General features: G+C 35.3%; 1 protein-coding gene across 1 annotated transcript in view; it reads left to right on the top strand.

The window, feature by feature from the left end:
- Window positions 1-13,744, top strand: part of jph1a (junctophilin 1a) — a 34,987-nt gene extending 21,243 nt beyond the window's left edge. Inside the window, exons 3-6 of the mRNA XM_082183632.1 lie at window positions 684-802; window positions 10,010-10,674; window positions 10,772-10,868; window positions 11,579-13,744. Coding sequence (XP_082039758.1) covers window positions 684-802; window positions 10,010-10,674; window positions 10,772-10,852 — 865 coding nt within the window. The 3' untranslated portion in view covers window positions 10,853-10,868; window positions 11,579-13,744. The remainder of the gene's footprint in view (window positions 1-683; window positions 803-10,009; window positions 10,675-10,771; window positions 10,869-11,578) is intronic.
- The last annotated feature ends 10,231 nt before the right edge of the window (window positions 13,745-23,975 follow it).

The raw sequence follows: 23,975 nt of genomic DNA, 5'->3' as shown, positions 1-23,975 counted from the left end.
CTTTAAACAGTATGTACTATATGTGTTTAATGTATTAAATATATGAAGACTTCAGATGCAAAAGCCTCTAAGTGCCATTTGAAATTTTCTTCTAAAATTTTCATTTTTATCAAGCTTGTATGTTTATGTTCAGTTATTTTACTTTAATGGCAATGAAAATTACCTATTAATTGTCATTAAAGTGAAATTACTGAACCTAAATATACAAGCTTGATAAAAATGATAATTTTAGAAGAAAATTTCAGATGGCACTTAGAGGCTTTTGCATCTGAAGTCTTCATATGTTTGTGCATATTTCAGGATTTCAAATATACATAGCATAAGCACACTTTTTACAGCAAAACAATCAAAAAGACAATAGATATACTTATGAAAATGAACTTTCAAGTTAATAGATTGAGTTCACAATTAATGTGAAGTGTGAAATTAAGGGGACATGAAGTTCCAAAAAGTGAAGCATTCAGAAAAAGTAAAGACTCATTTGTAAGAGTGTGTGGGCATATATGTGTGTATACATTTACATATTAGTGCTGGGCAACGATTAATCGCATCCAAAATAAAAGTTTGTGTTTACATTATATATGTGTGTACTGTGTATGATTTTTTTTTTTTGTATAATACACACATATGCATACGTATATATGCCAGAAAATGATGTATGCCATTAACTTTTGTGGTTACAGGACGTCCCACGCAAGAACTAAGAGTGAAGCAGCAGACCAGGCCGCACTTGCAGGATGTCAAGAATCCGACTTAGCCAGAGCTGTGGCTTATGAATTATCTCCAAGCTTCAATCAACCAGGTACAGTTTATACATAAGAAATGTTTTACTTTCCCACACACACCCTGCAAATAAATAAATACCCATGATGAAAGTCACTAGATTATAACCAAACACCTGTAATTAAAACCTCGCAATAGATACTTTCTCTCCACATGAAACTAGCTCAGTGGAGCTCTGTTGAGGGTAGAAACAAAAGAGTACAAAGACATGAATGCTTTTCCCTGGGTTATCAAGTTGATCAAGGTTTTTTTGACAGTGAAATGACATATTTCTCTGACCCTGAGAGCTAATCAGGCTTGTTTGCTACTGTACCTTTAAGATTTCTGACCTCTGTTATGATTGACATTTATCAAAGCATTAATATGTAAATATTAGCTGTCATGTGTTAATGTACTCTAATCTATTTTTAATATACAGTGGTGGCCAAAAATATTAGAACACCTGACAGATCTGAAAGTATTGACCTTTATTTGACTCTTAAACATGATTTAATTTCATAATGTTCATGAAACATGCAGATGGTTGCTCTGAGCACAACAAATATCAGATGACGCGAGTCATGCTGTTTTTATCCACATTTGATATCATTTATAATATTTGTATTATATGATATGAGATTTTATACTATAATAGTAAATATTTATTAAAATAATAAATGAAATATAAATACAGATGAACTGTTTGAGGCTACAGACATGTGTTTTCCTCAATTATGTCCCTTTAAACTTTGCACTTGTAGATTCAAATTTGAATGTGGTAGTGGATCATTATTAGCATTATGTGTTTTTTATATGATTTTTTATCATGATAGTATATTTGTTTCAAACATATAGCCTGGAATAAACCAGGAAAATCTAGTTTTAGTAGGCCTCAAAAGGTCTACCTCACTATACTGTATATGCCTCGTCTCATCTCAGCATTGATACACAGAATGGAATACAGTGAAGAAAATATCCATCAATCACTGAATGACACACTCATTAATCAAGCTGTTCTATTCTGTTTACATGTAATGTACACTTTCTTGATTAATGGGATTAAATGTTCTTTTTTAAAAATAGACTAGTTGGCTGGATCCCACCATTGAAAAGAAGTCAGATGGTCTGATAATTAATTGTGGCAAACAAATGGGATGTGTTAAACCCTGGGAAAGAGCACAGAAACACACTTTTTAGGTAACAGATGATTAGCAACTCGGCTTTGTTGTTTTGTTCAATAAAGTCTAATCTTTTGGAACTTCTTCGAGAGATTTCGTGCTAAGAAAGAAAATACTTCAGTTTTCCCCGACATCATTAATGAGCCTCCTACATTGGCAGTCCTAATCAAAACAAATGAAGTGTATAACTCAACATTACAGAGCACTAATATTAGTAGACTGCTCCTCAGTGATTGTTCTAGTTCCCTTTAGAAATATTTCAGACAGCAGCCAAAGAATGTGGTCCATATCAAACCGAGAATGTTCTCCGGATGAGGAATGCAAGGCTTGTTGAGTGTGTCGTGCGTACGGCACATTGCTATCAGTAAGCGGATTCAGATAAGAAGTGGGCATGTCAAATTACAGCTCTATTGTGCCGCTCACCTCTCATGGAAAAGGTCCCAGAAACACTTCTCAGTTTTCAGAAGCAAACCCCACACAAACACATAAACTCCTGCCAGCTGAGCACAGGGAGGTCAAGGGAGAAAGGTCAAACTCACAAGGGGGGGGCTGGTATATACATTTCTGCAGATCTATAACTGGAAATCACCTTCAAGAGGAGACACTCATGTTGGACTGGATGTGACTGAGCAAATGAGTCATGTCTTGCAGGTACTGGGAAATCTTTGCGAGCGCTGTTAGGGAGATAATATCTTAATTAAACAGCTGGTTCGGGAGAACTGTTGTTGCTCAGAGCTTACTTTTTGTTCTACCAGTTATTTTTACTCTCTGAGTGACCTTATTTACCGCCTTTTTGTCATTAAACCACAAAATCCATTATTTGTGAAATCTAATCAATGCCAGTTTTTATATATATATATATATATATATATATATATATAGCGCGCCTTTCCATAGCTCAAGGTCGCTTTACATTGTACATTACAATACATTTACACAACCGCACACACATTACAGAAACACCACCTTATTGTTTGAATAAGATTGTTAGAAACACCACCTTATTCCGGCTTGTTCAGAGATGAAGCGAAACCGGTTTTGTAAGAATTTGTAACGTTAGATTGTGTCTATTGAAAATGAGTACACTCTTTCTGTAAAGAGTATGCTCTTTCAGAAGTCTCTTCTGCTCACAGAAGCTGTATTTATTTAATAAAAAAAACACAATAAAAACTATTTTAAAACAGCTGTTTTCTATTTTAAGATAGTTTAAAATGTAATTTATTCCTGTGATGCAAAGCTGAATTTTCAGCATCATTACTCCAGTCTTCAGTGTCACATGATCCTTCAGAAATCATTCTAATATGCATATTTGCTGCTCAAAAAACATGCTTAATATGTTCGTGGAAACTTCTTTTCAGTATTTTTGATTAATAAAAAGTTCAAAAGAACAGTAGATGTTATACTGTCACTTTTGATTATTTATTGCATCCTTGCAGAATATCTTTAACAAAAACTGCTGACTAGTAAAACTGGTAGTTTATGTAATATATTTAAATTTGAAAATACATTTTTGTTGATGAATAGAATTCAGTTCACTGTAAACATGATGTGTCAAACTAGATTCATTCAAATAGACAGGTTTATTTTGATAGTAGTGCTTCTGATAGTTGATTAATCCAAGGGAGGATATAATTTGTTAATGAGCCTCTAATAAGTGCCACTAGATTTAATGACTAACACACTTGAGGTCATAACTGCCATGTGTTTATTTAATATGATAAGTTTTCAGTACATACCCTACATGCTAAAACTAACCAGACATTCACATTTCATGAGTGCAAGTGGTAGAACTCTGTGTATTTATGTAGGTGAGGTTTCTTTTACAGAACTCATATGCAATATGCTGCCCATATGTTTCTATGTAAATTAGACATTCCTGGGCGTTTCCTGGTTCTGTTTGTTCATTTGTGTTGCTTAGGCTTCACAAACATTTCCACATGTCATTCATCTTCTTTCCAAGTATTAAATACGCACAGAGTCTACTTGAACCAACACTGCATCCAGTTAAACAACACTTTCAGTGCAACATCAAACACTGTATTGCTCTTCTTTATATTTCAGTTTTAAAGTAGGTTTGTTTTTAACATCATCATTATTGTCTTATCAGCCATGATTGATTGTACCTTTTACAAATATAATGTCAAATAGTACCATGTTATATAGATTTGCTTGTTGCTGATCAGATTTAGCTTTTAGATTTATCTATAAGACATAAACAGCTGTACATACATAGGGATTTTACTATCGGTAAGGGTACGAAATGTTATTGGTGATGACATGAAGAGAAACCTCGCTTAAACTGTTAGAGTCACTGTAACGCAGAGCCTCAAGTGGCTGTTTGTTTCAAATTTTGGCATCAGCGATATGATGAATAAATAGTTACATATGCATCAAAATTTGGGGTCAGTAAGATGACTTTTTTTTGTTGAAAGAAATTAATACTTTTATTCAGCTAGAATCAAAAGTAACAGTAAAGAAGACATTTATAATTTTACAAAAGATTTATATTTCAAATAAATGCTGTTGTTTTGGACTTTCTATTCATCAAAGAATGTTGGAAAAGAATGCATCACGGTTTCCACAAAAATATTAAGCAGCACAACTGTTTTCAGCACGGATAATAATAAGAAATATTTCTTGAGTAGCAAAACAGAATATTAGAATGATTTCTAATTATGATTAGATGATCATGTGACACTGAAGACTGGAGTAATGATGCTGAAAATTCAGCTTTGCATCACAGGAATAAGTTACATTTTAAAATATATTAAAATAGAAAACGGTTCTTTTAAATTGTACTACTTTTTTCAATAAAATAAATGTAGCCAGAAGTGACTTCTTTCAAAAACATTGCCAAGGAATGCAGCAACTTTGCACAATAATATAAAATTTTGCTGATGTACACAGTTGTGTGTGTTCAATTTGAAGTGTCGTATGAAAACAAAGTGGCTTTCTGATATGATCCGGCCTGATCCGCCTGATCCCCAGCGGTGCCTTGTTCTCCCACTAGCTCTCAAACATCCCGCTCAGAAGAGTAAGCACTAGCACTCGTAATTGACATTTCTGGCTTATGGCAGATTAGTGCAGAGGTTATGTATGCCTTTGTAACACATCAAGAAAAAAACGCTGCACTGTCGCCACGGTTGTCTTTAGGTCCCGTTTGAAATGGTCTACCCAACGAGGTTTATAGAGTGACGTTAATTGCGCTATATTTGGAGCGAGTGTGTCCTTTACAGGGAGCTAACGGAGGGATAGTTGGAATGGCAGGACAGCGAGCAGCTGTCCATTCCTTCAGTCAGACGTTTGAACCCTGACTGCACCTCCTCTTCCCACCTCTCTTTAAATCATTGCCCACCTCTTCAATGCAAGGTGCACAGAGGCCAGCTGGTTCCCTGACCCTATGACCCCCAAATCGTTTTCCCTCTTTATTTATGCCGTTCCAGTACAAACTTGATGGCTCAGATTATGACATACATTATTATAAATAAATAATGTATATGTTAATGTCTATATTAAGACATTAATATACATTTTATACATATATAATTATTATTATTATGAAAGAAGGCAAGAACATGTAGAAAGTAAATAGATTATAAATATATTGATGTATTTCACAATTGCGACTGTTTCTTGTTTAAACAAATCAAACTCATATTATATATATATATATATATATATATATATATATATATATTATAGCACCGTCAAAACGCGATTAATCGATTCTAAAATAAAAGTTTGTGTTTACATAATATGTTTGTATATATATATATATATATATATATATATATATATATATATATATGTGTGTGTGTGTATTTATATATGCATATATAAACACATTATGTAAACAAACTTTTATTTTAGAGTCGATTAATCACGATTAATATATAGTATTAATTTAATAGTATTTAATTTACTTAATTAATATTTTTCTATGAGAAGGAAAGGAACATCTATTGTTCTATTGAATCTATTGTACTGTCGCTACAGTAAAAGATAAATATACATAGATCCACTATAAATCAGTCAGTACTATTCCATCAGTTGTCTGTCATTATGAAATACATTACGGTATGAATCTTAAATACACACAAGACTCCACTGGCATGAATTTATGAAGTGCTTAATAAATTCAAAAGCCCCCGGGCCCTGCATCACATGCCCCATCAAGACAGATAGCCGCTTTTATTGGGATAGAGAGCCTATTAATATTCCGGACCATGTAGATAATAAACAAAACTTTAAGGTTGATTGCATGCCTAGGTTTGTTTGTGCTGTGTCGTAGCGTCTTCATATAATGCATGTTAAAACAAGGGTACCGCTTTAATTGAGTATCAGGTAATTGAGTTGTGTCTCTTAACTGTGGGTGAAAAGATTTCATAATCCTTCTCATGTTATAAGAGAGGCCTTTGGATCTTTGTCAAATGCCTTATGCTGATTTTGAGCCGTGAGGTTCTATTGCCACCACTTATTTTTGGAGTTGAATTTCACATGGCAACATGACAGTTCTCATTATACATCTCGATGTCTCATCATGTTGTTGTAAGATCTTCTTTTAAGGTAGTTTTCAGTATTGTTTTTATTTCATTAGTAAGTAGAATTGTTTTTTGCTTTGTTACAATATAAAAAATAATTTCTTAAGCAATGTTTTTGTCTTGTTTAAATAAGCATCTAAGCATCCTTAAAACAAGTTAAATTTATATAAGCCTTGTATTCAGAGAATATATCTTAAATTAAGTTTATATTTCTTACCCTAAGGCCAAATTTGTTTGAATTTTTTGCTTTTTTTTAAGCTTAATTCAATAAATAATCTCTGAAACAATGTCTTATTATGTTCTACAATTGTGCTAAAAAATATATTGGAATTTACTTTGAAGGGTGTTTAGATATTTTTTGGGGTGGAAACAAAAATACTAATTACGAAAAAAATAATAATAATCATAACAGCGCACATATGCCATAATCTAATCCACAAAGGCAATTTTTTAACTCCAGCACAGCACATTTAACTCAGAAGATGAGGCCTTTTCCGGCCCGTCAACTATCAAATGAATACCTCTTGTTATTGACGCTTGGTCTAATTTAAGGCTGGCGAGGATGCAATGCTCCAAAGGATTTAAACGGCCCGTGCTTCCCCATAGGCCTGTCTAATGGTGCTGGAATATGGCCAGGATTATCCATTATATAGCCGTCATCTGTGGACAACACAAAGCAACATATTATTCTTATAAACCTATGGGATTGCTTTGAAATTACCTTTTATTTTTCAGCCCTAACGTTACATGCTTGTAATGCATTTGTACTGATTTGTTTTATGCATTCTGATTATGAATATAATCATATCGTTGCATCAAGTAACACAGTTTTGCCTACAGTATTTCCATTGTCCAAGCTCCCGTACTGTTTGTGTAGATACTATTGAATTTGAATTTTGAATTTACTTCACGACTATTAAAAAGTATGCTATGATATGTCACCATTCCTCCGCCACCGCCAGTCACCATCCCTCCCTCTTCATCATCTGTTCCCTGCGGGGGATGTACTATCACAGTTATGTTCAGTTAGTTTCAGTTTTCATGGACTTTTAGTTTGTTTTCATTCATTCCTGCGTGTTCCTTTGTTTGATTTTCCCGCTTCTCTTTTGTTTCTATGGTCACAAATTATTAGTTTGTTGGGTTTAGCTGTGTTTGATTAATTATCTTGTTTGAATCTGCACTTAAGTTCCGTTTTCTCCTCAGTTCTCTGTTGGTTGTTGTTTGTGTGTGTGTGTGTGTGTGTGTGTGTGTGTGTGTGTGTGTGTGTGTGTGTGTGTGTGTGTGTGTGTGTGTGTGTGTGTGTGTGTGTGTGTGTAACACACGCTGTTACCTTTTATCGCCTGCTTGTGGATTAAACCTCCTTTTATATTTTGAATCTGCTTTCGTCTGTCTTCATCTTCATCTTGTAACAGTGGTTGTCCTGGAAAATGTTGTTGTTTCATCTGAGAACAAATTAATCTTTTGTATTTATTTTATATCTATTATTTGTCTCTCATATATCACTGTAGCACACCCAGTCTTGTTTTGGATTAATTTTTATAGAAATAACTGAAAATATTTCTTTAAATTTATTTATTATTTACCTGTTTAAATTGTAATCTTTTGACTGCTTAAAAAAATTTTTTTTTTATTTATTTATTTTGTTTTGCTTTGGTGTGCATGTAACTCTATTTGGGAATCACTGGTCTAATGCCCTATTGTGTGTTTTTCAGTTTCCATTGTAGTTCTGTGCGCTAGTTCGATGTTTGTTAATTTTACAGCCATGGTGTATTATTAAGATGATTTTGAATTTAAATGATTATTAAAATTGCTCAAGTGCATTGTATTTATTGTTTTGTTTATATAAAATACAGTATTTTACTATTGTGCCATCCCAGGGTAGCAGTCTGCCACTTTCAGAGTCTTGCTTGAGGATTAAAGAGAGATCAAAGCAATCTTAGAGCATTATGTGGACTTTATTTTTAAGTTGCTCCGCAACTACAAGATTAAGTTATTGCCGTTGGAGTAACACTCTACACAAAGGCGTGTAACATGAGACATCATATGATCTAAATCAGTCTTAATGTTGATAGAAACGTATTTTCTTTCATTAGTATGTTATGTTTAACTTTGCTAACTTTTTAACAGTTACTTATTCTGTTTTCTACTTCAGCTAGTCAATAGCTGGTCATATGAGTAGATCAGTGTCTTCTGTAAATGACAGAAGAACAGGCGTGTTTGTTTGGGAGTGAATTATGCTTGCAGTGCGCTACCATGGTCCCTTTAGGTCAGCAAATAACACAGACAATGCTAGGAACTTGTGACAGAAGTTCTGTTCAGGAAGAAACGGAATGGATCCTCATAAAGCATGAGCTCTTATCAAGTTATTGTGAGAAATTATGTTCAGAAGATACTTTAAGCCATTTAAACATTAAGAATGCCCTCTCACTCTTTGAAGTTGGTCATCATGGATGCCAGAGATGTCAAGTGAATTAAACTGCGGTTAAATTGTTTGGGCTTAAGCTAGTTCGAGCCATTTGATTTTCCCGGAAAGCTCTATTATGCAAACTCAGCGTTGTGTCATTCATAGTTTTGCTGTTACCTTATAAGTGAATTGATCTAGACTAGAGGCACTAAGAGTTTTCATTGGCAGAGTGAACCAAGTTTTTTGTTGGGTATCAGAGAACGGTTTGCACACATTACAAAGAGTGGCTTTTATTTTACAGAATAGACTTGAGAAGGTGTTCATGGACCCTTTCACATTTCTGGGGTTCTCAGAAACAGAAGTCAGCATAGTTGGGTAAACATCTATAGTGGTGAATGGGAGATCACAGCAAATATAATTTTTGTATTCCTATTTACTCTATAGCAAAAGAAAAAATCCATTATAGTATTTCCACGGCTTTCCAAAACAGGGAAAAATCGCAGCAGTGTTAACTTGTTTATATATATATATTAATTTGAATATTTTAAAAAAATCCAGCTGAGATGCTTTGGTTGCTATGATTTGGAATATCCATGGCTGTAACATGTTACTAGTATCTCATTTTAAAGAATATTACTGAATATAAAAATGCCTACATAAGTTTGTAACGAATTTGCATAATGCCAGCCTATGGTTTTCATTGGCTGCCCACAAACAACATCTACTTTGACCCGCCCAATCACAACAGACTGACCATTTGATCAGTCAGAGCAGAGTAACCTCACGTAAAGGAGGGGTTTAGAGAGACAGAATCTTCTAACTAAACATTTAATTTGTAAAAAAAAAAAAAAAAACTTAGTTTTACCTTAGATGCATGTTTCCTGTTGTATGAAACCTCCAAAACAAAATGAGGAACCTTTAAAATAGCATAACAGGGCCACATTAATCTATGATCTAGAATTTGGCTAAAATGAAGTGAAGTTTGCTGTCAAAATGCTGGTTAACTTGTATTGAATCCTTGAATCTCTTTAGGATTGTTCTTTAGTTTTTCTGACCTGTATTGGCTGCCTGTTCTAGTTTGTAATATCCCTAACTTTCTCCAACATTTGATCCCTTCCTTATAGGACTTGACTACATCAAACAAAAGTTCAGTGAGCCGGTGGATGAGATTAAGGAGGAAGTACCTAAAGAGGAGGAGGAGAAGGAGAAGTCTTCTAGCAGCCCTTTCTATCGCCACGGCACGACTCCAACCCACTCTCCTGCCCAGAGCCCAAACCCGTCACCTCCTCACTCTCCTCAGAAGAGCCAAGCACCCAACCCCAGTGCCAGCCGCAAGATAAGCAAAGACAACAGCAGCGTAGCCCGAAAGATAAGCAAGGACAGTAGTAGTGTAGCTCGCAAGATAAGCAAAGAAGAGAGAGCCTCAATTGTGGCAGAGATCACCAAAGTATCCGCCCCTCCTCTTGTACCGGCCATCAAGTTACAGGAAGTGCCCCCACCAAAACCCCCTAAAACCCTTATGCCCCCGTCCAAACCTGCGAGCACAGGTAATGGGCAGCTACATGCTGCTTATCACAGTTACTATGTGAAGCCAATGTCGAAGATGCCTCCACCAGAAGAACCAGAAGATGAAGAGCCTGAGATGACACAGTCTAGCCTGGCCAGGATGCCTCCGCCTCCCAAACCAGAGCCCAAGATCAGGAAACAAGAGTCCATTAAACCAAAGAGCTTAGCTGATACCAAGAAAGCCAGCATGGATATGGCAGATGAAACACTAGCGGAAGAATCTGTAAGTGCTTGGCTACTTTAAGTGTCTCGTTTATACTTACAAATGTCTTTTTATGGATTGTGCTGTAATTGTTACATCATGTGTCTTTTTTACCCAGGGTCCTAACTCAGTTTTGGTTGCAATGGTTATGCTTTTGAACATTGGATTGGCAATCATTTTTGTCCATTTCCTGACATGAAACACTACCATTTAAGGTAAGCTTTTTTCTTTATACACTGCAGTTCAAAATGTTGGAGTCAGTAAAATTTGTATTTAAATTAAATGCTGTTCTTTTTAACTTTGTTCATCAAAGAATCCTGACAAAGATTTTGTATCACAGTTTCCATAAATAAATAAAATAAAATTAAAAATAAGCAGCACAAGTGTTATCAACATTGATAATAATAAGAAATGTTTCTTGAGCACCAAATCAGCATATTAGAATTTCTTAAGGATCGTGTGACACTGAAAATGCAACTTTGCATCACAGAAATAAATTACATTTCAAAATATAATCAAATAGAAAGCGATTCTTTTAAATTGTAATAATATTTCACAATATTACAGCTTTTACTGTATTACTGATCAAATAAATGTAATTATACAAGATTCAACTCATATTTTAAGTCAATTTAATGTAATTTAAGTTGAAATTACTTAAACATGCAAGTTGATTATACTTAAAAATTTAAGGCAGCAACTTTTTACAGTAAACGTAGCTTGTTCATTCATACTAAAACTGAAATTGCAGTTTGGAGGATGGAATTCACACAAAAAAATCCTAATTTACAGAAAGACATTTTTGAAAAATGTGTTTAAAGCCAACATACAAACTAACTGCAACAGTCCCTGTGACAACTATCCCAAGCTTCTTTTTTTTGGATGTATTGTGACTTTTAACCCTGTATAACATTTATTCCTTTAGTGTTGGATGGCAACCCACACAGTTGTGTCAATGACCTTTCTGAAATCCAAACGGCACCAGGCAGTCTCCAGAGAGCAGAGAGAGCTGAAGAATCAACATATGGGAGTTTGAAATCCAGAGAGCATCATCCTTGAAAATGACATGGTCTGATGTCATGCGGCTCTGGTAAACGAGATGAAAATATTTCGGGGGGAAAAATTACCATTAAAATGGAAACAGAAGAAGAGAATGCAGTGTGACGTGACTCATATCTGCTGATGGAAAGCCTTAATATCAGCCACTCCATAGGTCTCTGGCTTCTGGCAGAGACTTAACTGGAAATGTTTGATGATGCACTTTTACATGATGGGCAAGAGCAGCTGCCTTACTCATTTACCATCTGACGTGTAACTGGGAGATGTGCTCCGAGTGCCAGAGGAATGCGTTCAGGGGACTTTGCTGCAGCGGGCGTCCGTTCCAGTGAGAGGAAACCGAACGCGTACACCAGCGTCACTCGTCCCGTCTTACACCCTTTACTGACCCACTGCAGTTTCTTCTAGCATCTCCTTCGTTCTTCTCGGAAGCTCCCTACTGTACTCATCACGTTTCAGTTTTTGTTTTCATGTACCTTTCTTTCTTTCCTTTACGTTTGTTCACCTCAATCAACACCGTGTTTGAATTATACGAAGCAAAAAAAATCACTACCAATTTTTTTTGTGTGTGTGAGTATTGGTACTATTTGAAAAATGGGAAAATATTATATTATTTATTAAAAATGTGCAATATGATTTATTTTTACACTTACAGAGTTTAATCTTTCACCAATGAGGGACATTGTAGTTCTGTCCCATTTGTTCTGGTATTTAAGAGAAGGAAAAACATGAACGGATTTGAAAAGTTAATGATGCACTGATATGCGATTTCCCGCTCTTTTTTTCGATCACGCCCATTCTGGTCATGGCAAAACCAATCAAAAAGTCTTATAAAGTGTGTTATTTATTGAATTCTGGGAATTGACTGTTTGTCATGTTATGTAAATGAAGCCTATGCCGTTGTGCATGCGATGTTGTGGAAGAGTTGTCATGCTTCAGATGTCAGGTATGACATGTGACAGCAGGTGAGATGTTTCGGAGAGGAAAAAAAAAAGTCGTTGAGGGCTTGCTTGCATGCTTGTGACCTTGGATGCTTTGGATATCAAAAGTCAGGTAGTGCCACAGTCAGGTGGCGCTAGAGGAAGTAGGACATTGCCTTTAAGAGTCTTTAACAGTACTTCAGTTTACCTCAAACGAAATAAAGGAAAAAGTCTTTGTCTTAAATCTGTAGTATGCAAATTTTGACTGACGCAGTCATTGGGAATTGATTTTAAATGTGCCACTATATTGTAAAATGATTTTCTTTGGGTACATCCGGAAATTTAACTTCTGTTTGTTATTCTTCTTATCATATTTATGCGCATTTTTCCTCTTTGGGAGGTTTATTAAAGATTTATTTATTATATATGGAATTCTAGATATCGTTTCAAGTGTTTGGTGAGTGTACAAGGGCTTTCTCTTCTTCAAACCCTCATTTGCTTTTAGTTTTCGTTTGCATGGAGACTTTAAATGGACTAACGCCTGTATATCTGATTCAAAACAATCTGAGGTAAATGTTTAAGGCATCAAAATTTACTCTTGAAGGACGTGTTTTATTTGGTTGTATTTCAATTCTGTGCAACAATGCAGTGCAATGTGTACGGGCTCTTTTTTATATGTTTTCTGAAGGAGAGTTTGGAGCTCTTATAACAGGACAGGACAAGGAATTATTTTTCTAAAAACAGATGTTGCACAAACAAAAGACATTTATATACTATATAAGGTTTATTCTATTTATAAGAATTTTTACAGAGCACAGCCATTACAATACGAATTCTACGATATTTTTCTATTGAAATGCACAACTGTATTTTGTCAAAAGCAGTATAGCTCCTTTATATCAAGCACTGTATCTCACACATCAGAATTAAAACACTAAAACTATATATGATTCAATGTGACTTGAAATGCTGAGGATGCAGGAATACTTTTTTGAACCCTTCAATGCAAAAAAAACCCTAATCTCTGTTACATTTCGAGCCCATAGAGCCCCACGTATTTCTGTAATTGAAAAGTTATGGTATTTATCTGTATAATAAAATGTTATACCTTGTAAGTCTGCTTTCTCCATAATTTTTTTCCCCCTTTTCAACTATTGTGCTGTAATAAACAACACATCTATGGGCTGATTCTCGTCCAACGCTAAAGCACTTGTTACACTGTAAAAAATTATATGATCAGTAAGTTATGACAACGTATGTTTTTACATTACAAGTTATACAAGATTCAACTTTAATTTTTGGGTTTTTTAACCTTCAACCTCTCCTCGCATCCTGTAACAAATCCTTCCCTCTCGGGTCCTGAAGCCCCTAAAATTATACTTTTTTTCTTTTCTTTTTTTTTTTCAGAAAACATATATTTCATTTTTAGAATATTTTTCTATTTTTTTATGCGATTTAGCTGTTCCGTTGGGTCCTAAAGTCAGTTTTTCTCTTCAGTATGCATTCATATACACAAGATTTAGCATTTTTTGTTTTAATTTTGAGATTTTTTAGGTTTTTCTATACTGAAGCATTCTTCGCATTCCATTCATTCCTAAGGGGCTCAAATTGACCCTGAGTGAAGGATTTGTAACTTTTTTTATTTCACCCACATAAACTCCTCGAATCCAGTCTTTTTTTGTGTGTGTAATCATGGTTCAAGTGCGACAAAAGTCCAGAGGATGAACACTAAATAAAAATATATATATATATAATTTTGGGTCAAAATTACCCAAATAGAGGATTTAATGTAATTTAAGTTGAAATGACTTAAACATCATAATTGTACTTAAAATTGTAAGGTCATTGATTCTGAATCAGTGAACCTTGTAACCAATCACGTCAACAAGTGGATCTCTGAGCTGGTGTGAGTGAGTGGAGGCGGGGCTAATTTGCATATTCATAGAACTGCATATACTAAATGAGACAAGGGTGTGTAGAGTTTCATTCAAGATAATTAAAGGCATGAAGCATCTTTTTTCAAGGAAAAAACTTTAAATATGTCATTTTGGTGATCAAAGTTAAGGGATTTTGCTGATTTTAAGGGTTAAAATGATTGACTTTAACATTAGTTAGCTACATGAACTATAACAATGAACAATACTTCTACAGCATTTGTTAATCTTAGTTAATTGTTAATCTTAACATGTACCAATAATTTTTTAAGATCAAAAGTTATATCTATTAACATTAATTACTGCCCAGTGAACTAAAAATAACATTTTTGCACATTTTTATTAAGTAACATTAGCAAAGGTTAATAAATGCAGAATATATTGCTCATTGTTAGTTCATGTTAGTTAATGCATTAACAAATGAGACCTTATTGTAAAGTGTTACCAAAATTGATTAAAATTCTATGTAATTGTGTCCCCAAAAAAAATTTAAACACTCAAAACTACAATTGTTAATGTTAAAAGTGAATCACAACATTATAATATAATTACATTAAAAAAATCTCTAAAATCAACTGACACCCATTTGGTACAGAATAGCACCCTGTTTTACATTTATTCACTTTTGTTGGGTTATTCTGTACTAGACAGAAGTACAGTACAGTTATAATACAGTGCAACCCTCTGACCATTTAAAATACTTTCAGCGTTTCACTTTTGCATGACTAAATGTAGACATAGCGTGAGCACCGTGCACCACACCAAAGAATCAGTTTCACATGTGTAATCTTAAACGTCTTCAGCGGTCAAAGATCTACCAGCTTCTAAAAAGCGAATGTAACATGTTGCTGAAATTGGATTAAGACTAGTAAGCAGGGAAGGGATATGGCTGGTTATGTGTTTTCTTAAAACAGAGTTGCTAAGACATTAGCTTGGGCAAAATGATCTTTCTGTCTTTAGCTTAGCACCATTGAATCATCATTGAGTAAACATATAATGGATTATATGTAGTGAATCACCCCTTAATTGTAAGCACTATGACTAAGAAAACCAAAGTCTGAGTAGTGTATAGAGTACTTGGCAAATGACTCACATTCTATTCATCTAAACAAACCAGGGCTCTGTTTTCCTGACATAAACATCTGTCAGCAATATAAAGCAGGAATATCTAGATTATTTGATACAATATACAACATTCCACATTCTTTCAGACCAAAGAAAATTGGATGTAGGCCTATAGACCTTGAGCGTCAGAGAAACAAGCACGCAGCCATCTTTAGAAATTTGTGTTTGAACTTCTGTTTTTGCGGTAATTCTGTATACTTCTATGGCATCGCTGTCGAAGAGTAAGTAGCAGGTGAAGTGGATTTAAAGAGTTAATGAAAGTTATCATGAGTACTGTAATGTTTGAAGCTGATGTCATAACAAATGTCATTAGACCGGGAAGATTTTAAAACAAGCAGTTCATTCATCAGCGCTGAAAAGGGGCGGGGCTACACAAGACTGCGTCCGAAATCGCATACTCTTTTGAGTGGGTAGCCTTATTTTGATTAAGTTATTAATTCACCATCGCTAAGAAAGAGTGTATTGTTCTATATGTGTGAATGTTATCTGGACGCACTACATTCACCATGTTGTAATTATCATGTGACCAACCAGCGTCAGTTACTTCGCTTCACTGCCATTCACAAATCCTCTCCTGTGGCCTCATGGGATAGTAAAGTGAATCTCACCAGAAGAATGTCATCCGGGTACTTTTTGCCAACTCTTTTATGAGTACTGTGAATTCTGACATACTACTTTTGTCACATACTGTTTTTTGCCTATACTATATAGAGGGAAGTATGCAATTTTGAATGCAGCCACTAACATTTCTGTTTATTTTGTAATGACCATTGGATGTGATTTGCTATAATATTTGCTATAAGCCACTATTATTTAAACAGGAAATTGCTGCAGAACAAATGAGCGTATTGTATTTATTTTTGGGTACAATGGGACCAAAGGCCCCTGCCTTTACAGTATATTTACATTATTTGTCATCAAAACACATTTTTCTCCATCACTATTTAACCCTCTAACGCATGGTGTTGCCATAAGGCAACATACTCTTTGTGTTCATTTCCTTGCCACTGTCTCTTTAAGAAAACATTCTTGTGTTTTTTGTTGGAATGAGAAGACCTTAGTTTAGCCAATGATGTGCTTTGGTTAAGTCACATGACATGCATTTTTTGTTCTGTAGCGCGATTTTTGACAGACTGCGGTCTCTTGTCGGCAGTTGCTGAAAGAAAACTAAAACATTAGTAACAAACAAGGACCAGCCCATATCACATACACAAAAAAAATGGGAAACATCGCCTCTAAACATATCCATATCCATATATATGACATATCCACCACTCAAAAAAGTTATGAAATTAGTTTTTGGCAAATCGATCAAATGTCAAGCGGCAACACAGTGGAATGTTGTGGAATGTTGGTCCACTCCTCTTCAATGGCTGTGCGAAGTTGTTGGATATTGGCAGGACCTGGAACACGCTGTCGTATACATCAATCCAGAGCATCCCAAACATGCTCAATGGGTGACATGTCCGGTGAGTATGTTGGCCAAGCAAGAACTGGGATGTTTTCAGCTTCCAGGAATTGTGTACAGATCCTTGCAACAAATGTTGCCGTGCATTATCATGCTGCAACATGAGATGATGGTTGGGGATGAATGGCACAACAGTGGGCCTCAGGATCTCGTCACGGTATTTCTGTGCATTCAAAATGCCATCAATAAAATGCACCTGTGTTCGTTGTCCATAACATACGTCTGCCCATACCATAACCTCACCGCCACCATGGGCCACTCGATCCACAACGCTGACATCATCAAACCGCTCACCCACACCGTGAAGACAACACCTCTCCAAAGTGCCAGACGCCATCGAATGTGAGCATTTGCCCACTCAAGTCGATTACAGCGACGAACTGCAGTCAGGTCAAGACCCCGATGAGGACGACGAGCATGCAGATGAGCTTCCCTGAGACGGTTTCTGCAGACATTATTTGGTTATGCAAACCGATTGTTGCAGCAGCTGTCCGGGTGGCTGGTCTCAGACGATCTTGGAGGTGAAGATGCATGATGTGGAGGTCCTGGGCTTGCAAGAAGTTGCCCTTGGTGGGGATTGAACCTGGGTCTCTGGTGCGCTAAGTGTGAGTGGATACTCACTGAGATAACTCCCCAATAGTTAAACCCAATTGCAGAATATCAAAAGAGCCAGGAGACTTGAGTCTTCAAAAATAAAAGTAATCTTTACTTGAGAAACAAAAGATACAAAATAAAAATAAACTAGGAGAGCCGAGCTTCCATAAAACAGAGAAAACAAAAACAGACACGATGGTCCAAGAGATACTCTTAACTCGAAGACAGGTAGCAGGATACTCTGGATAAATGGCTCAAGACTGAACACAGTGGCAGCGAACAAACAGACTTATAAAGGGTCAAACACAGGTGTGGGAAATCAGGATTGATGAGAAGGATTTAAAACATGGTTAGGGGTAATGGCGCCTCCTTCAGGAGTGGAGAGTCTAGCGTTCATGATACAAGCGCCATCCACAGTTCTGGAGGGAGCATTATATGGAGAGCTCAAGGAGAGCGACCCCTACTGGCCAGGATGAAAATAGCCCTCTGGAGACAAGACCATTACAGGGCTGGTGTGGTTACACGTGGTCTGCAGTTGTGAGGCCAGTTGGATATACTGCCAAATTCTCTGAAACGCCGTTGGAGACGGTTTATGATAGAGAAATTAACATTCCATTCACGGGCAACAGCTCTGGTGGACATTCCTGCAGTCAAAATGCCAATTGCACACTCCCTCAAAACTTGCGACATCTGTGGCATTGTGCTGTTTGATAAAACTGCACATTTTAGAGTGGCCTTTTATTGTGGCTAGCCTAAGGCACACCTGTGCAATAATCATGCTGTCTAATCAGCATCTTGATGTGCCACACTTGTGAGGTGGATGGATTATCTCGGCAAAGGAGAAGTGCTCACTAACACAGATTTAGACAGATTTGTGAACACTATTTGAGGGAAATAGGCCTTTTGTGTACATAGAAAAAGTCTTAGATATTTGAGTTCAGCTCATGAAAAATGAGGGCAAAACCAAAAGTGTTGCGTTTATAATTTTGTTCAATGTAGAAAGGTCAGCTGCAATCTATTAAGCTGTAACAATAACAACATTAATGCTAGTGATATAATGTTGATTAGTCATATGTTAAGGACTGCCAAGGCATTTGTATTATGGAAACAAAAATCGAATTTAAATGGCAATTTAAAAAAACAAATGCCACTATTGTAGGTTGTTGCCGTATGGCAACATATCATAAAGTACCTTAAAGCAAAAAAAAAATACTTTTTTTTTCTTTTTTTTTACAGCACTTCAAGTTAAGCCATTCTAAGAAAAGAAAAAGAGTCAAATATTTGTATATTTTTACATTTTATATATCACATCATAATGTGTGCGGTAGAGGGTTAAGTAAAATATATACATATCCAAATCTCACGCTCACCAAGGCTGCATTTATTTGATAAAAAATATAGTAAAAACAGTAATATTTTAAAATATTATTACTAATTAAAATAGGTAAATATATTTAAAATTGTAATTTAATTCTTAATATTTTTACTTAATATTTTTATGGAAACCATGATTCTTTTTTTTTTTTGGATACTTTGATAAATGGAATGTTCAAAAGAAAAGCATTGAAATCTTTTGCAACATTCTAAATGTATTTACTGTCACTTTTGATCAATTTGATGCATCCTTGCTGGATAAAAGTATTAATTTCTTTAAAAATAAACACTGACTTTTTAACAGTAGGCCTAGTGTATATTTTTCATTGTCAGAAAATATTTTTTATTAAAATTTTTTTGTGGTTTTCAAAAATATTTCACCTTATTAGATGTATGAATATGAATATAAAAATATATTATAAAATATACATGAATTGAAATAGCCTATATTAACAATCAATAGAATGGTTAAACATATGAGATTAATAGTTAAGAAATACATGGGTGAATCATCAGTTTATGACAAAGTAATTATGTCTTAACCTCTGGTTTGCGGTTGATAAGAATAAAAGACTTGAGCTCAAAACCCTGGGTCACTGGTTCCTTTAGATATGTACACATGTGAAATGAGAAGTGACAGAACTGTTACAAGAGCTCAGATCTGGCTTTAGGCTCAGAGGAGTATGATGACAAATCAAATATGACATGTTGCTCTTCTTTAAGAGAGAAAACCCACAGTGGATGCCCACAATTCTCTACTATACTGTATCTAAAAACCTATACTGACCCTAATTTATTAAAGTGCAGACATCCTGAAAATGTGTGTACTGTATATATATATATATATATTATCATAGAAAACCATTTGCCATCATCACCCACTGTGTTGGTTTAGTCAATCATTTTGAGTATATGTAAATATTTTAAGTTCATTACATTAAACTAACTGGTTTGAGTTCATTTAATAAATCTAATCAAGTCTTAACTATGTTTTTTTTTTTTTTTTTTTTTTTTTTTTGGGTGAACCACAACAGCTGCATGTAAACATTTCCTCAGATGATTTATTGACCTTTATATCAAATTATTAAATGCAATAACTATTTCTATAACACTAAATTACACTAAACTATTGCTCAAGTCAAAAGATAAAGGTCTGAGGCACTCAGAAGGATGAAGATTAAAAAGCCTTTATTAATCCATGGCTAGTCTCATAAAAATAAAAACATGCCTACGCGTTTCATTGCTCAAGTCAACTCATAATGTCATAAGCACTTCTCATCCTCATATTTTGTTTGTGGCCTGAAAATCGGCATGAAACTGAAGTTGCGATTGTCTTTTCTTCCCTATTGTGACGTATATCCAAGTGAAATGGCTTCTCAAACATGTATGACTTGATTTTGTCCATCAGGAATTGATTGGATCGTTGGTTGTGGTTTGCTATAACTGTGATGTCACGTGAGTGACAGATTGTCCCGCCCTCATGCCAGTAAACACATCGGCTGCATCCAAATCACATACTTCCCTACTAACAGGCGAAAAAACAGTATGTGACAAAAGTAGTATGTCCAAATTCACAGTACTCATAAAAGAGTAGGGAAAAAGTACCCGGATGACCTACTTCTTCCGGCGAGATTCTGAAGTGTGCATGTGATGGACACTTTTACTACTGTTGGCTAGAGGAGAACTGCCCCCCCGACTGAGCCTGGTTTCTCACAAGGTTTTTTTTTCTTCTCCATTATGTCACCTGATGGAGTTTTGGTTCCTTGCCACCGTCGCTTTGGCTTTTGGCTCGCTTAGTTGGGGACACTTAATATTCAACAGTATTATTGATCTGCCTGCATTGACTCCATTATATGAGAACTGAACTGAGCTGGACGATGACATCACTGTTTTCTCCAGAGAGGCTGTATAGATAAATGAACTAAATTAATAACCTTTTTACAACAGAAATGAACTATGATGCTATTTTCTTCTAGATCTGCTGTACAGCCGAAACAAACTTTGTTGCATTATTTTCCTGTTATCTCTGTAAAGCTGCTTTGAAACAATCTGTATTGTAAAAAGCGCTATATAAATAAAGGTGACTTGACTTGGCTTTACTATCCCTTGAGGCCACGGGAGAGGATTTGTGAATGGCAGTGAAGCGACGTAACTGACGCTGGTTGGTCACATGACAATGGCGAATGTAGTGCGTCCAGATTACATTCACACTACACACATTCATACTATATAGAACATACTTTTTTAGCAGTTAGGGATAGCGGACAAAGCCAGTATCAGACAAGAGAAGTTTATCTTTAACAAGATTAAAGTTTATGAGGGCACATGTATTTAAAAAAAAATAAAAAAGTCTGTGCACGAATGAATAATTTATAATATACACTGCAATATTTCATAAAAAATAAGAATTTTCAATTTTGATTTCATGCTTAACATTGGAGTATCAGCTTGATATGTTATGATGTCACATGATAACTTGTTCTATAAGTCATCAATGAAGTATGTTATATTGTTTCTGTTTGGGGTCTGAAAGTTTCCAGAAATAAAACCTTGAAATATTTTTTACTTTCAAAAACATGAAATTGTTTTGATAGAAAGGAAATAAAAATACTTGCCTTTTAAATAGCCCACAGTAACATATAAGAAGAATTTGAAGGAAAAAATAGAAGTAAATTTTTGAAAATCAAGCTTTTAATGTTGTTTATATGTCTATGTGGTGTTTTTAATATGTTTTAAGACAAACCGTGTGCAAATTCATAAGTCAACACCATTGCTGAGTATTTTCTCATTAAAACTGCAGTTATCTAAAGACAGTCTCAAAAACGCGGTTTGAAATCGCTGGTGTTTCTGACAAAATGCATTTCATTGTGTATATCTGATTCTGACTTCATTATAATACCATTAATTCAGAGTTTCATCCCAGCTAACAAAAACATGTTCTAAGAACTGAACTGAAAATGTTATTTCTCTCAACATTCAAAAGTTTTTTTTTTTTTTTACATTTTGACGTGTAGTGTGTGTGTGTGTGTGTGTGTGTGTGTGTGTGTACAAAGAGACTGTGTTCACAGTCTCTGCCAAAGCCAAACTAAAATAGTGTAAAGCAGCTGCTGTGAGAGTCAAATGTGAGAACTTTCAATGGAACAGCGCCATGTGGCTTCATTTGATCACCTGTGTAAGTGTTATTGATGACAGGAAGGTCACTGATTGTTTGGAAAGAGAGAGAGAGAGAGAGAGAGAGAGAGAGAGAGAGAGACGTTTTGTGAGACTGTGAGAACTTGAGTGTGAATGGATGCAAGTGGGATTGTTAGCAGCAAAACTAAAGCTTTTATAAGCAAAAGTTACAAGGCATCCAATGGTTTTGATGCGAAAAATACACCTCTGTCTCCCTCTGTCATTCCCATCTGAAGGTTCCTCTGAAATAATGGCACTTTAATTGTATCCTGTCAAACCTTGCACAATGGTTTCCCTTCATCATACATATAAAAAAACATTGAACAGAGTTGGTCTGAGCAAATATCTAGAGTCATTTTCTCAGGGATATCAGTGTAAAATAATAGAAGTCTAAAGGCAAAGGCCTTGTGTTAGGGAGAAGAAAGCCAGAGATAGCCTACTTGCACTTTAGAGTGAGTACACAGCATCATATTTCACCTCTGCTAATATTTCCTCATAAAAGCCTTCTCTCCACACTCAAGCTGAAGTCTCCAGATGAAATAAATACCCATTGCATCCCTCCATACCAGCTCTCTTTTATTACAGCCTTGCACGTGAGCTTGTTACCATCATGACCTTTACTTTCTTTTCTTTTTTTTTTTTTTACCTTCACTGGGTGCTCTTTTGAGGTTTTTATTGTAAAATATTTAGTATAATAAAATTATTTATAGGCCTAATTAATTTTTAGTGCTTATTAAAATCAAACAAATCATGTTAAAACCAATTGCATGCATCAGATCATTTTTAAGGGTTTGAATTTGTAAGCGTTTGAAGTCACAATGAAATCAAAATAAATCTTTTTATGTAATATTGCAGTTCATTAAAAATATAAAAATGTTCTGTGCGCATCATTATTATTATTATTATTTTAGTTAATGTGCCCTCGTTATCTTTAATCAAAATAATTTCCCTTCTGCTTCTTCTCTGGTGATGTGTTTGCTGGCGTGAGGGCGGGATCAACCTGTCCTGTCACTTACATGAGATCCACCAATAGCAAACCCCAACCATCCAACCATCCAATCAGGTCCCCATGGACAAAATCAAATCCCGCCCAACAAGTTCGAGAAGCAATTTCACTCGGATATACGTCACAATTGGGAAGAAAAGACTCCAATAGTATGTGCATGCACCTCATACTTCTTTTAGATTTTAAATACTTCCTTTTTTAAAACATCAAATTTAATTTTAAAAATGAAGATATGTTCCAACAATCATTCACTTTTTGTTCTGTAATGTGTATTTTGCAAATAAGTATAGGTTACACACTCAAACTATGTCGTCAATTTGATGCCGAATGTACAAGGGTTAAAAAATAATATTTGTGAATCATAAACACATGTCATTGTGGCATAATATCCATTAGAGTTGTGTGAGTGTGAGCATTGGACATTGCTGGAGTGTCAACAATGAGTAATATGTAGGCCTATAGATAATTGATCTAACTGACGCTCCATAAATCATTAGTAATGAATAAGGCTCATTTTAATCATTTCGAAGTCTGTTCCGTATCGATTACCAAACCACCTGGTGTTAAAACAGAGTTAAATGAACTTGTCAATGTTTTTTTTCCAGTAAGATTGCGCCCACTGCTGGCGTGCTGAGCGAACAGCTCATAACTGAGATAACAGCGCTCTCTGCTGA

This window comes from Leuciscus leuciscus, assembly GCF_965113295.1.
Source record: "Leuciscus leuciscus genome assembly, chromosome: 11".
Taxonomy (NCBI): Eukaryota; Metazoa; Chordata; class Actinopteri; order Cypriniformes; family Leuciscidae; genus Leuciscus; species Leuciscus leuciscus.
The sequence above is the reverse complement of the archived record's forward strand: the minus strand, read 5'-3'. Positions and strand labels throughout refer to the sequence as shown.